Source organism: Diospyros lotus, chromosome 9, assembly GCF_014633365.1.
Source record: "Diospyros lotus cultivar Yz01 chromosome 9, ASM1463336v1, whole genome shotgun sequence".
Taxonomy (NCBI): Eukaryota; Viridiplantae; Streptophyta; class Magnoliopsida; order Ericales; family Ebenaceae; genus Diospyros; species Diospyros lotus.
Genome location: NC_068346.1, coordinates 1,457,538 through 1,473,515, shown reverse-complemented (window position 1 = coordinate 1,473,515; position 15,978 = coordinate 1,457,538). Strand labels below are relative to the sequence as shown.

The window sequence follows — 15,978 nt, the reverse complement described above, 5'->3', positions numbered from 1 at the left end:
CATTGCTAAATTTTAATTTTTTTTCTTTTAGTGACGGGATTTCCATTGCTAAATTTAGGGATGGGTTTTTCGTCGCTAAATTAAAAAAATATTTAAAAATATTAGCGACGAAAATTTTGTCGCTAACTACTGATGAAATAATTTCGTCACTAAATTCTATCGCTAAAAATTATTTTCCTTATAGTGTCAGCTCTTCCTCGTCTAGTGTCCCCGGTCCAATACTTCCAACCTTGGGTTAGTACATGGTCCTTACTCCAATATCCCCAATCTTATATTTCTAAACATATTTAAAAATAATCAAATATATAATTGTATAAATTTTGACAATCAAAGATTTTTTAAAGTACTAGGAGGAATTATGAATCTTAGAAATATAAAAATTTCTTTTATACCAAAATCCAAATATCTTGTTTATTTAACTATGTTTACACACCCACAATAATTCAATTACATCATTTAACACATTGTTGATTAGCACGGTCCAATAACAACTAGATTAAAATTACTTATGGGCATTGACTATAAGGGTCTCCTATACCTACCCTAAATCTCATACTCACACACCCAAGACTTCTACTACAAACTTATATACCTAACAAATTGTTTTGGTTTCAGAGTTAAAAGTTTCAAGATCATACTATTATTATAAATTTATATTACTTTATAATAAAGTCCAAAATCCATACGTAGTGAGTGGACTTTTTGATTTCTTTTGCATAGAAGTCACACTTTTAATTCTATATATGATGCTTATAGGAGGAGCTGGGTGTTCTTAATTAAGCACACACAGTAGCATCTCCATTTCGGCTTTCAAGCAGAGCACTGCTGCTACTAGAAGAACCCCTTCCATTCCAAAGTCTTGCTGCTTAGCTATAAATTCCTAATAATAATAATAAGCTCATAATATATACGTATACAATACACACACATACATATATATATATATAATGGATTCCTCATTTTGGCAACGTTGTCCCCAAAGTCTCTTTTGTCTTTCTCTTTCTCCACCGATTCCCTCTCCAACTCCAACGTTTCGCTGCGTATGCCCACCTCGGCGGCCGGCAAGCCACGCTCTCCTTCTTTAATCCCAAGCTTTTTCTCCCTCTTGTTCAATTCTTCACCGCCATGGCCGTTGCCAAACCGACAGCTTCGCTTTTCCTGCAAGTCGACCACGGAGGCGCGAAACCGGGAACCAGAACGATCGGGAGGCCTCTTCCGGTGATCAGGAGAGGCGAGACCAAGAGGCGGTGGTCGCTAAGGTGCTCCGGGGTCGATGGCGGTAACGGGAAGGCGATGATTTCGCCGGTGGAAGAAGAGAATGCGAGGTTCGTGGCGATGATGAGGGAAGCTCAGCCCTACTTCCGGGTTCACCAAGGCTCCACCTTCGTTGTGATACTGTCGCCTGAAATCGTAGCCAGCTCTTACTTGGACTCCGTCCTCGAGGTATCCATCCATCAACAAATTAACCTCTAGCTAGCAACGATTATGACATAATTAACGGCTCTTTTTCTCGATTCAAATTTGGAAACCAGAAAGATTTGCGTAATTAATGATCCAATACCCACAAAAAAGTTCCAGTCTTTTCCAACCAAACTCGATGCTATCTCTCACCTTCTTAGCTTCAAATTAAGCATCTTCCTTTTGTCTTTTGGTTAATTAACTTGGAACACAGCACAGCAATGAGCTTTGTAATTAATTAATTAATTAATTCTATGCTATGCTATGAGAGAAGTTAAAAGAGGGGTCACACACATAATGCAATTAGCTGGGAAAGTTTGATCTTTGCTTGGTTGTTCTAAAGGAGTGGCATCCGACTGGATTATCACTTCAAGATCCTCTTCTTATCACCATCAGTTTCGGATGCTCTCTACCCATTTTTCCATTTAATAATTAATCATATTTTATTCGGATCCCATTCCCATCCCATCATTCTCGGATTCATCAATCATAGTTTGATTTAATTTTGGAGGAGATTAATTAAGATTTAATTTCATTTGTTTGGTACAATCCAATTGTTCTTTGCAAAATTAAGCAAAAATTGCAAAATTTTCATATATCAGATCGAGGGCTTACTTATCATAATAATATATATGATATGATTTGATCAATATTAAGTACATATGCTTCTCGTAATTTATGTTTGATTTTTTAAATTTTTGTGATGTATTTTTTTAAATAACCCATGTATTATACAAAACAAAATATTTTTGTGTTAAAATAAATAAATAATAGCAACTTGAAATAACCTAAACCACACCCTTATGGATAAATTTGCCTTATAATTTGTGTTATTTAGCATCTCTATATATAGTTCATGATACTTATGCAATTTGTCTAATTTTTAATTAATATTTATATATTAGTATGTGACAAGATCTCATTATATTTGAATAATAATAAAGAGATTATGAATAGAGATGATAATGAATTTAATATTTATTTATTTATTTTTATAACTATTTAGTTAATATTTAAAATATAATTTATATTTATATTTCTTAAATATAACATTTTTAAATGTACTTTCATTTTAAATGAATAATTAGAATTTATTGTATGAATATTGGGTAAATTTTATTTTTATAACTTAAAATATATATTTTTTAATTTAAATAAATAAATAAGATCCCTAAATGTGGGTCCCACTTAGGGCAAAACCCGAGGCCGAGTGTCCTGTTCCCGACCAATACGACCAGTACGGCGAGTAGCCGCCTCTTCTCCCATCTTCCAGTGGCGGCTCTTTCTGCCTCATTTTCCCCCAATTCCACGAGATTCGAAACCCTTTTCCCCTCTCAATCTACGCTTTCCGCTTGAACCCTAACCCTCTCAATGGCCGCCTCCCCGGCTCGAAGCCCTTCCTTCCCTCTCCGAAGCTTCCGCCGCCGCCTCTCTGCTCCCCCGAGAACCATCGGTTTGCCTCAGAATGCTTTCTCTGAGGGACTCGGCTGTGGTCTCGGATCTTCAGATCGCTCGCCCCCGCTGCTTAATTGGCGGAGCAAGGTTCCGCGGAGGTGCAATGTCTGCAGTGAAACAGATATTGTGGATTTCGGAGCCAATAACGGCATCAAAGATGAGCAATTCGTGAGGTTTTTCCGGGAGGCTTGGCCCTACTTTCGAGCTCACGGTGGCGGCACCTTCGTGCTCATTATTTCGGCCGAAATTGTCGATAGCGATTTCTTGGATCCCATTTTAATGGCATGTCATTAATCCCCCTTTATACTTCTGTATGTGTTTATGTATTGTTAGTGAAGTAGTTGTTTAATTGCTTTGCTTGAAACCTGTTAAATTTTTTGGATTATGATTTTGTTTTTTCTTGGGGTTTATTGGCTTTTCTATTGTCTGTCTTTTCCTTCCAACGTAGTTCAAGAATTAGGGCACCATGAATGCATTTTATTCAGTGAATCTGTCGATACATGTGTAATTCGTGCACTGGTTATCTCTGTCCTTCGTGGCTTGGTGAATTTGTTCTGGTTCCAGGGATCCATGTACAAATTAGCAAGCTTTCTTAAATATTTGTGATCGTTGATTTGTGTGAAACCTTTCAAAAGTTAAGATCATGGTTTTATTTTTCTTGGGTTTATTGACTTTTTTGATGGGCGTTGTTCCTTCCAATGGCTTTTAAGTTCCAAGAATTACAGAGGCATCAAAACATTATATTCAATTAATCTCTGGACGCATATGGATTCATAATTTGGGGTATAATACCAGCTTGAATAAATCTCTACACAGGATATATCTCTCCTACATGGCTTGGGAATCAAATTTGTTCTGGTTCCAGGGACCCATGTACAGATTGACAAGCTGTTGGCTGAGAGAGGTGAGTCGAACCTGTTTCTCTTCCTCTGGATTATGTTTTTTCTTTGCTTGCTATCTGTCTTTGATGTTTATTAATTGAGTATCACACAGACAGAAAGTTGATTTCAGTACCGTGATTAAATATCTGTAACCTGAGAATGACATATATCTCTGGAATATTTTTATAAATGGTTGCTCTAACAGTTCAGTATTGTAGACCAAACTGTTATCAAAATATACTGTTTTTCCTGTTCCTTTAAGTTCAATAATTGACTCACTTGTCTGGATGTCTTATCCAGCTAGAGTAGTCATTCAAATCCTGCAGAATCTTGAAAATAACTTGATTAGGGCTACTCCAAGTTGCTTGGCAATCAAGCTTATTTTCTTGGTTAAGTCAATTTTGCAGTTGATTTCTTGGGCCCTGCTTGATTTTGTTGTGAACTTCAATTTTTTATTTTTGTTTCCAAAACTTAGGGAAAATGGAAAATGCTATTTGGTAATTTTGTTTTCATTTTTTGCTTGAGGGAGAGCAAGCCTTGATCACAAATTTGAGCTCTAAAAACATCTATTTGTAAAGGAAGGGTAAGGCTGCACCTGCATACAGAAACAACCTTATCCCAACCCCTTATGAAGTGGAAATCTTTGTGTATTTTAGATGCTGTAAAATAGCCGCCGCTTTGTGTCTTCTTCTTTGTCTTCCGTCTTCATTGCAAGCAAGGGTTAGACCAATCATCAGCAGTGAAGAGGAAGAGGACGTGATGAAGAAGAATAATGGCCTGCAATCCCTTGGGTTCAGGATATTTTTGCTAATATAAAAGGATATGAACAAACATTTTTTCAAATAATATTTTTGTTGATATAAAAGGATAACTGAAAATAACACATAAAAACTAGAAATAAAAAAAATGGTCCCAATCAAGCATTGTAGGGAGTCAGGACATGATCTGAAACCATTCTTTGAGAACAAGATTGGAACACATTGGGAAGGTGATCCTCTCAACTTATTTAAATAAGAAATGAACTAAGCAAATCTATAGAAACTATTTGCTAATCTCACCAATGTGAAGTTTGCCCTATCTATGGGCAGGTCCGATAATTCTTTGACTCGGTGAACTCCAACACGAAATTGGAGAAACCTCCACTCCATACTCTTTACGAAGTGAACCTAATCAACTTCCAGAGACCCCTCCCAGACACCATCTATAATTACACCTAGCTTGCTCTGTAAACAACTCTACCTAGATACCCCTTCTATCAATATAATTATGAGGACCTTAAATCCCTGGAAAAACCCACATAAATATCTCTTTCGCATACTGAGAATCAATCCTGCACTTTCCATTGCCAGAGCTTCTATTTTTTGTACACACACACGCACATATTTTGTTGACCACATTTGCAACTTTGAGAGCCTGACTTACAATTTTGAAGCTCTTTGTATATGTGATTTTTTTTTAACTTATAATGTTGTGGGATAGCATCTAACCTGGCAGGCTCTTCTTGCAGGAAGAGAACCCAAGTATGTAGGCCGATACAGAATTACCGACTTTGATTCCCTTCAAGCAGCAATGGATGCAGCTGGGAGAATTCGTATTATGTTAGAGGCAAAGTTGTCTCCCGGACCCTCCTTATGCAATATCCGTCGACACGGTGACAACCGTCGTTGGCATGATGTTGGTGTCAGTGTTGCTAGTGGTAACTTTCTTGCAGCTAAGGTAAGAAACACTACTTTTGCAGGATTGGTTCTATTTTTCAAATTATTTCCTTAAATGGTGGAGTGCTTGTTCTGTCTGAAATGTAAAATTCTAAACCAATATCTATCTAGATCTATCAGAATTTTTTGTAAATAAATGAAGTGGATTGCTAATTGAAGAGACTAAAATTTTATATTTTTCTTTTTGGCAGAGAAGAGGAGTTGTGGAAGGAATTGATTATGGATCAACAGGTGAAGTAAAGAAAATAGATGTAGATCGCATTCGTGAGAGGCTTGATAAGGATTATATAGTGATCTTAAACAATCTTGGCTATTCCAGCTCTGGTGAAGTTTTGAATTGCAAGTATGCTATATTGCTTTTTATAGGTACCTTTTATTGCAGTTTGGCATTGATCTAAATTAATTACTTCAAACCTTAACCAGATCTAACATATCTGGTATTGTCAGTACTATGTCTGGGTTACAAGGTAGACAACTTTTCTATTCCTCAGTCCTTTTAAGAAATGTTCTTGTAAGAGGAATCGTCTCAGTTCCTGCTTGCACATTGTTTGCTCCTGATGAGCTTTTTTACAGAATAGCCACAATACATAAAATTGGTTGCTGATTTTTCAAACTTATGGATGTTCAAAGTTCTTGAAAGCCACAAACTAATTTATTGTTAAAGGCCCAGAGCTCCAGTGGGGAGGGTTTAGAATTGGCTGGCATCAATTGTTTGCAGTCTGGTACTGAATGAGAACTTCATAAATAGCTCTGAACAGTACTATGATGACATCATGAGATAGAAGGAGATGAAAGACTTCAGTAGACCCATCTTGGAACCTCCACAGTTTACCCCAGCCCCTAGGATAGGGCATCATAACACATACCATATGAAATTTCAAAAGCTTCCAAGTATCAAAATTGTTACTGTCTGCTCATAGAAAGAATATGCATTTTGTAAGCTGCTTGATCCCTCATAGTTGTACTGGGATTATGGCACAATTCTTGTTTCAATGCATCTCAAATTGCAGATTTTGTGGCTGCTATACAAGCAGTCAGACATTACATATTTTCTGTGTAAAGCTTGGTTTGAGGCTTCTAGCACATATTCTGATAGTTGCATCAACTATCATGTGTCTAATCACAAATATTCGAGGTCTAATGCTTTTTGCTTCTACAAATTTCAGCACATATGAAGTTGCCACAGCTTGTGCTTTAGCTCTTGGTGCAGAGAAGCTTATTTGCATCATTGATGGGCCAATCCTGGATGAGTGTGGACGCCTTATTCGTTTTTTAACTCTTCCAGATGCAGACATGTTGATTCGTGAACGAGCTAAGCAAAGTGAAATAGCAGCTAACTACGTTCAAGCTGTTGAGGAGGAAAATCTCAGCTTACGTGCCCATAGGCAGTCCAATGGAAATGTTCCCTCTCTTCAGAACGGGAAGGCTTTTAGTGATGGATATGCAGCAAAGTTTCATAACGGTGTTGGTTTTCACAATGGCAATGGCCTATGGTCTGGTGAACAGGGTTTTGCTATTGGAGGCCAGGAGAGGCTAAGTCGGCTAAATGGTTACCTTTCTGAATTAGCTGCCGCAGCTTATGTTTGTCGGGTAAGTGTGCAACTTTATCTATGGGCTAGTTTCTTAAATGCCAACTTTTATCAATTCAACTAAACAATTATTCCTTTTCAAAATTGAATATCTGATTGTACATTTCCAGAAGGACACTATTTTCTGGAGTCAAGTGACACTGTCCATTTCTGATTTATGTAGTTATGGGCAAGAAACTGCTTTTTGCTTTTATGCATCAATATGCCTATAAATCCTCTTTTCATCATTTTAACTGTCTCATGTATGTGTCCAAATGATGAAGTTTTATCAAGAAACAAACCTTTGTCACAACCTGAAGTGGGGGTTCCATGACTGGCGCTGACCAGGAGGCAAATCAGCAAGCTTGTTGTAGATCTTATCGTTGGATGTGACCAATTAAATGAATAATTAGATAAAGCCCCACATGAATGATGAATGCATATGGTGACACAAGATAACATGAATGACTGAAAAAGGCTCCCACCATAATTTTAATTATGTCATGACATGAATAGGATGAATTACCTGCTGTAACATCACCACATGTCAAATACAAATGCAAAACTAGCATTTATATGCATTGGAGGAAATATTTTATTTTTTTCAGTGACTTTTTTAAATGCGCAGCAAACACCAAAAATATGATGAAAAATAATAGTGTAATTTTTTTAGAAAAAAATTGTTTTCCATTATAAAATGTTTTACATTGAAACAACAAAGCCTCAGCTAGGAAAAAAATAAACAAACAAACAAAGCCTCAGCATCATGGTTTTTGGAAATGTAGCATTCTGCCATAATATTCTATACTCTGTGATAGATGGATGAGATTCAGAAAAGTGTTTTTACTCTTTATCAAGGAGTCTTTAGTGTTGTTCGTATACAAAAAATGGGAGTTTGCTTCACATTGTCTTTTTTTCCACTTCCTTTTTCTCCAGGGAGGTGTTCAGCGAGTTCATTTATTAGATGGTACTGTCGGTGGAGTTTTACTATTGGAACTGTTTCAAAGAGATGGAATTGGGACCATGGTGGCTAGGTATGCACTCTTTTTATGGGAAAAACTCTTGGTAAAATCTGTTATATTTATGAACTTGGAATATACATACTGTTCCTGTTTGGTTCACAAACTGTTTTAGCACACACTAAAATTAAAATTAGAATTAAACTCCAACTCTTGTCTTGCAACACTCTTTTAGCTTTGCTTATTTAATAGAATGTCTTTTAACTAGATTTGTTTTGAAAGGTTAAGTTAAACTCATTTTGGTTTGAGACCCAGTAATAAAACCATCATTTTGGAGCTAAAGCCATGAGATTAACAAGCAATAAAGGAGCTTCGGATCCCACTGAACAAACTGAGTGCATATGGCGGCTAGCAAAGTGACAATTTGTTGAGAAACTCCTTGGTTCATTGTTTGCAGATCATGATATTTAGGGCTATGCATGGAAATAAAGGTGATAAGGATAAAATTGAAATGTCACCATGGCAAATGGTAATGACTAAGGGCAAAATCAAAATTTTTAGTGATGTCCATAAGAGAAAAAAACAGAAGACTGTCAATGGTAGACTACTGTTTTTAATGTTAGTTAAAGTTACCCAGTACTCTCTGTTCTCTCCTATCTCACGGAAGGAAAAAAAAAAATGTTTGCAAACAATGTCCTTTAGTTTGCTACTGATTTTTTAACCATCTGAAACTGTGATGTAGTTGAATCATAAACCGTTGGAGTTTGATATTGAGAGATTCTGGTTTTTGGCCCACTACTTGAACCAATGATTTTAATCATTGTGCATGTTTTTGGTTAAAGGAGACTTGAGTCTCAATATGAGTTTATATACTTAAGACCACTCCACTGTGAGGAAGATGGGGCATTGGTTGACCTGTAAGGGCCATCCATAATATGTGCAACATCTTTCACTATGTTTCACCAGGTAAGCATGTCCAGCTGTAGAAGTTGCTGTAACTTTATAGCATGTGCTTCATATTATGCAGGTGCTAATAGTTTTTTCTATATAATATCAACATACACATAATATGATATTTAAATCAATTATATTGAAGCATGGGACTTGTGTGTCCTATCATATTTTAATTTTTGTATTGAGTTAAGTGAGTCAGAACCTGGGCCTTGAGGCTGTTATTCTGAATAGCAAAAGTATCTCGTTGAAAGAGTAGAATGGTAAATGTTTTTATACATTGCAACTATCAACTTCTGAGTAGTATTTGGAATGCCTATTTCTCTCCACAGTGATCTGTATGAAGGGACAAGGATGGCTAGAGCAGTAGATATTCCTGGAATAAAACAGATTATACAGCCTTTGGAAGAATCTGGTGCATTGGTTAGGAGAACCGAGGAAGAGGTTGACGCTTATGCTTCTTTATGCTTGATAAATTAATTTTTTTTTAATTGCTGGAGATCCTAGTGGTTGGAGTTGTGTCTTGTGAACATATTTGTCTTTTCACTTGTTCTTAGCTGCTTAAAGCACTGGATTCATTCATTGTCGTGGAGAGAGAGGGTCAAATTATTGCATGTGCTGCTCTATTTCCTTTCTTCAAAGAAAAATGCGGAGAAGTTGCTGCTATTGCTGTGTCTCCTGAATGCCGTGGCCAAGGACAGGGAGACAAACTTCTTGGTAAGCTGGTTATATGTCTATGATTAGTGTTGATTCTGCTCTTCTGTTGACGAAACACTTAGTCATGCATTGTTCTATGTGTTGGATGCATCCTAAGCTTCTTGAGATCATCACCTTCTCTAAAACCAAGTGCATGTGGTTCTTGCAGATTACATAGAGAGGAAGGCGCAATCCCTTGGGCTTGAAATGCTTTTCCTGCTTACAACTCGGACTGCAGATTGGTATGCCTTTTTGACTCGTACCATATATTAATTTCATGCATGCTATTTATGTCGGTATATGATTATCTAACTACACTTGATTATTAGTGATGGTTTTGTCCTTAAGAGTAACATATATTTTATGTTCTTAAAAGTTCCTACTTCCTTTTATTTCAGATTTATGGCTGCATTTATCTATGCTATTGTTGCCACCAGCACCTTAAACTAATGATCTGAGAAAATGTAAAAACATCTTGATTGCACATTTACAGTTTGTGCTTGCTTGAGGTAGAGCATCCCAAGGTAGCTTAGAAAATAATAATGTGCATCCAGTTATTATTTTCGCATGAATTGTACCGGTAGGCTTATTTTTCAATTGTCAGAATCATTGTTTAGCCCTTCTGCTTCAAGTATAACATGAATTGGAGGATAATTCCATTGTCATCTTGCAGTGTGCTACAGTTAACCATCTTTAAAAAAAATATGGTCTGCATTCTGTTATTACTTCTAAGGAATGCGTTGGTAATTTTGTTCTTTTTAGTTTTTGCTCGAAAGTTATTCACATTTTATTACTTTCTGTACAATTTCAAGATGGGTTGATTTTCTTCATCCTCTAGTGGCACTATTTGTGTATTCTGGAGCTACATGACACTATAAATTCAGGATGAGCTATCACATATGTATATATAATGGGTAATAATGACATTGGTTAAGCTTTAGTAAATGCACCTTGTATATATGTGCATTTATTAAAGCACGAGGTTCATTTACGAAAGCTTAACCATGCGCAAGGCAAGTTACCCATATAAAATTAGTATCCCTGTCTGACTGGATCGTTCTACTTGACAGGTTTGTGAGGCGTGGTTTCTCAGAATGTTCTATAGAAACCATACCGGTGGAGAAGAGAAAGAAGATCAATACGTCCCGTGGTTCCAAGTATTATATGAAAAAACTACGGCCGGATAGAAGCGGCATAACCATTGATCGATACAACGCCACTAACAGATGAGTTAAACTCATCCAAGAAATAATTGTTTAGCTTGCTTCGCTGCAGAGCTTAATCTTTAGAACACATATATTTAGGTGTATAGAATGGTTCATTTGTCATCATGTAAGTGTATATTATTGCATCCATGGACCAAGGTGGGTTTGAGAGAAAAGAGAGAGATCCTTGGAGCTTTTATATATAACATAATGGTGGGCAAAGCTAAGAATGCCCCCCCCCCCCCCCCCCCCCCCCCCCTCCTTTCTTCTTGTCAAGGGTGCCTGGGTATTTTGGGACTTGTATTACACAAACATATAAAAAGATCCTGTTTCATGGTGTTCATATCGTCACTCTTGACTTTCGATGCCAACAAGTAACGTTTATTCTCTAATTTGATTACAAAGTAGATGAGACATGTCGAGTTACTATGTCGCACATGATCGTATGAAAAAATTGGTTAGATGTCTTAAACTCAAGGATGGACTAATGCTAAATTTATATTTTTGTTTTTATATTTTTTTATTTTTTATCTGATTATTCAATTTTTTTATTATTTTAATTATATTTATATTTTTAAGTTAATTTAATTTTTATATTATAATTTTTTTATGACATTTTTAATTCTTTGTTATTTCGATTATAACTTTGTAACTGTATTTTCGACTCAATTTAATATTTATACTTTGACATGTAAAAAAAATGAAAGTTAAATTGATTTGTCTTATTTTATTTTTTTTACACATCAAATAAGAGTTAAGTTAAATTAAAAATTTAGATATATAAGTGTAATTAGAATAATAAAAAGTTTAAATTATTATAAAAAAATTAAAAAAATATATATATTAAATTGAATTGACTCAAAACTGTAAGTTTATAAGTATAATTGAATTAATAAAAATTTTGAGTAATTACATGAAAAATTATAAAAACAAAGAGAGAAATATGAATTTTGCTGATGGACCACTACCACTATAGGTAGTCATTTGCCATAAATATGCGGTATTTATAATATCCCAAAAATAAAAATAATGTGTTTTTTTTTTTATTTTGAGAAGTAAAAACTAACAACAAAATTATAAGCTCTGACATGTCGGATTCAAACTAACGACCTAAGGATTAGCTACAGAACTTTAGCCCACTACAATTCTTCATTTTACCAACTGAGCTAAGGTCGACGAGTACGATTTTGTGCGCCCCATTTAACTAAGGTAACTTTACCTATCGTGAATTCCGTTAACTTAAAGAAGTGAAAGGGTTATTGGAGAATTAATTTTTTCACTCTCTCACGTGGCCCAATGTAGCAGTCGTCCGTCCATTTTCTGATTCTCCTATTCACTCACACGACTCTCTCTTTCTTTCTCACTCAATTTCTTTCCAAAGACAACAACTCTTTCTTGAGAAGGCAGAGGTGGGTTTCCATCTCCGACAGTATCACACGACTTTTTCTTTCTCCCTCTCCGAAGATAGGCTTCCATCTTCGACGTGGTCCAGTAGTGACCCTTACTCTCTCACGCACTTCGTCCCTTTCAGCAGCGGTCGCGACGTCTCTTCCACCTCTAGCATCTCTTCTAGCAATGGCCACAGTGTCCCCTCTATCTTCGATGCCCCAGCAACGACCCTTCACTTTCTTTGACTTGTTGTCCACCTCTATTTCTAGCGTCGGTCCTCACATTCCCTCAAGTTTGTGTTTCTAACACTACGTCTTTTGATTTTTGCTTTGATTCATTTTTTTGTCTTGAATTTGTTTCACTTTTTTTTGCTTGTTTCGCATTTCATTGATAAGTTATAAAACCCTAAACGTTGGGTTCTGTGAAGCAGGAACTACATAAACAGGTAGCGACTACATAAACCCTAAACCCTAAACGTTGCGTCTCCTCTACTCTGCCTTCGTATTTCATTCATGTTTCTAACACTGGGTTCTGGATATTGCTGAATAAATTTCTTTGATATTTGTTGTATTTATATTCTGGATGTTTGATATATTGTTGATTATTTTGGGGTTGATAATATTATGATTTTTTTATATATATAAATAGTTGTCCAAACAGATTTTGACATGATATATTATTAATTTCTTAACTTTCTTTTTTTAGTTTATAAATTTTGAAATTTCTTGTCTTTAGTACTTAGTTTAGACTAGTTGTTAGTTAACATTAATCAAATTAATTAATGGTTCATGTAGGAGGAGTATAAAATTAAGACTAAATTTTGATTGAGCTACAAAAATATAGAATTAAACTTAAATTAAAAATTATGTAGCTTCAAAGACAATTTACCTACTTCAATAACATAATACAATAACTATAACACAATATCAACACCATACATTTGTAAGGTGTTGTGTATTCATAATGAATATGTTAATATGACCTCATTCTTATTATGCAAATAAATTTCTCGTTCACAATCATATCACAGTCGAATGTCTCAATCAATGGGCAGTACTTCAAATAATGGAAGTGCATCACCAGAGATGAAAGTATGTTATTATGGTAAGATTACTCTATTGATTACAGCAACAACCTCTAGAAATGCAGGAAGAATATTTTTTTGGTGTGGCAATTATGGCCCTATAGGGCGTGATTGTGAATATTTTGAGTGGTTTGATATTATCATCAATGATTGTGAATATTTTGAGTGGTTTGATAATATATCAATGATTGATCTGCTGAAGCACTACATGGTTTAATAAGAAATAGAAATCATCTATTAGGAGAACTTGCGAATGAGAAAAGAATCAAGAGACAGTTAATGGCCCTATTATTGTTTAGTTGGATAGTTTTTGGATTGGTCTTGTACAATTTGATTTGAATATATGTTTAAACTTTGAATATATATAATTCCAAATGCTTATTGGTAGCTGCTTTTAATGGTAATTGGAAACATTTTTCCTTTGTGAAATTTCAAGCAGTCAATCAAAGTTGTGTTCCCAAAATATGATGTCAGATTTCGAGTCAAACACAGCTTGAAAAATAGTGACCTTAACCACTAAGATGAAACTACTTGAAATTCACAGACTTGCCAATCAAATTATGACAACTACTTTTAATTTTTAATGATACAAATAATTGCGAATTACTCTTCTAAAAATAAAAAAACCTCCTCACCTTCTAGTTGTCTTACTTATCTTATGATTTTTACTCATTTCATTATTCATCTAATTCCTTAGCTAATGCAATATAATTTTAAATGACCTTGTTCATGATAATAATTCATCTAATTATTTCTTTAATCATTATAAATTACTGTAATAATTGCATAAGAAAGATCTCTTTACCGCACATAACCATATTACAACACATGTAGAACACATTTCATAATGCATAAACAATAATAAGACTCATATTGTCACCTTGAAATCCCCCAACGATCCTATAGCCATAACACAAGCAAGCAGATAAAAAGTAAGCATAATTATGTTTAAGAAGCAAAAAACATGAAAAGTGTCTTTGCCACACGTCCATAAGCAATAAGATCTGCATGGTTCTTTGCCATAGCTTTATTGCCATCTTCTCTGCGATAACCCCCAACTGCCATAAAAGTGTTGTTGAAAGCTTTCCTCATTGGCAGAAGACTGTCTTGGCATTTTGCTATTTCCCCAATAGTTTTCATGCTGGGCTCAACCATGTAGCAATACAAAATATCGTATTTATTCAAGCATAATCCCAGCTTTATCTACTCTTATCTCATTAGCAACAATTTCAAGTGCAAATCGACATCTGTTCTCCAAAGATCCTCCATGTAATGCCCCATTCTTCTTGAAGCATTTCTTACTCCGACGTTTATTAATTAATAATTACTTTATCAATTCAACCTCATATATATATATATATATATTTTCTCATTCTCCTCATTGGGATAAACCATAGCTAATAGCGGAAATATGATAGATCGTAACCTAATACTTAACAAGCTTATAACATCAAAATCGTAGATTCATATACATAATAAAATCATAACATCATTATCAAACGTACTAGTGTTTAAACATAATCATAATCATCTATTGATATTACATGTCGAAAATATCATAATCAATATCATGGATAACATAGTAGGACATAAACATGACAGATTATATGCATAACCGATACATTTATGCACTTCAACGAGTGTCATCACATGCCTTCATTTCCTTCATTTTTGCAATGACTTCCATCTGAAACATTAAATATTCTAGGGGCATCACCTAGTTAGATGATCAGCCATATAAGTAAGAGTATAATATTCATGTATGAGTGTAAATGCATAATGTGCTGTCATTTGGCTTGTTTGAGCTTATGGGCATCTATACTTCATATGTCACTTACCATTTTCTACGACCAGCTCTTTCCAGGTCGAGGTGTATGGGTGCACCCTTGGTAAAGCAACGATGCCTGCCCATACTCTCAAACATATGCGATGCATGAGCAATGATGGATTACACGTGAACATATGCATATCATCATCATATTATGTAAATGCATCTACGTGACATATGCACGCATCATATCATGTCAACATGCCGAAACATACTTTGAAACATACATCGTATTTAACATATAGGCATACTATCAAATTATAGGGCACATTTTAGAAATTACTTTTTTTTCCAAAAATCACCAAATAAATATTTCCTTCCATATTCTCCATAAATTTCTTCCATAATAATTCATAAAATAAAATACTTGATTTTTTTTTGAATTTTTTCAAAAAATTAAACATAATAAGATAAAAGAAAATATTATCAACTTTCATCTATTTGAGATATTTACACTTACCTTATAATACTTTCTTCAAGTTTCTCTTTGATATGCCCAAATTTCTCTTCCTTACAACATTTCTCTTTCTAATTTAAGTCATCCAATCTTTTAAGTTTTCTCTATTTATAGAATGTTGAATTAAATTTAGCATAATTGTAATGACCCACTATCTTTAATTATTTTCACATTTCTTAATTATTTCCCACTAAATATCACTCATAATCTTTAATTATTTGTCCACACCCTATTTTCTTCCACATTTCTTAATTATTTCACCCATTGTTTTTTATTATTTGTCCACACCCTACTTTGTCTCCCACATTTCTCAATTATTTCATCCATTATCT

At 34.8% G+C, this 15,978-nt stretch overlaps 1 protein-coding gene across 2 annotated transcripts; it reads left to right on the top strand.

Annotated features, from left to right (window-relative positions):
• The first annotated feature begins 791 nt into the window (after window positions 1-791).
• On the top strand, window positions 792-11,280 carry LOC127809672 (probable amino-acid acetyltransferase NAGS2, chloroplastic). 2 transcript variants are annotated; one of them, XM_052348660.1, is made up of 10 exons: window positions 792-1,443; window positions 3,730-3,817; window positions 5,302-5,510; window positions 5,701-5,852; window positions 6,676-7,099; window positions 8,014-8,111; window positions 9,320-9,431; window positions 9,545-9,704; window positions 9,853-9,925; window positions 10,754-11,280. In XM_052348660.1, exons 1-10 carry the CDS (start codon window positions 1,126-1,128, stop codon window positions 10,911-10,913), a joined length of 1,794 nt encoding a protein of 597 aa, XP_052204620.1. In that variant the 5' UTR covers window positions 792-1,125; the 3' UTR covers window positions 10,914-11,280. The 2 variants fall into 2 exon arrangements, with proteins under 2 accessions (XP_052204620.1, XP_052204619.1); XM_052348659.1 differs by lacking the exon at window positions 792-1,443 and adding an exon at window positions 2,686-3,195.
• The last annotated feature ends 4,698 nt before the right edge of the window (window positions 11,281-15,978 follow it).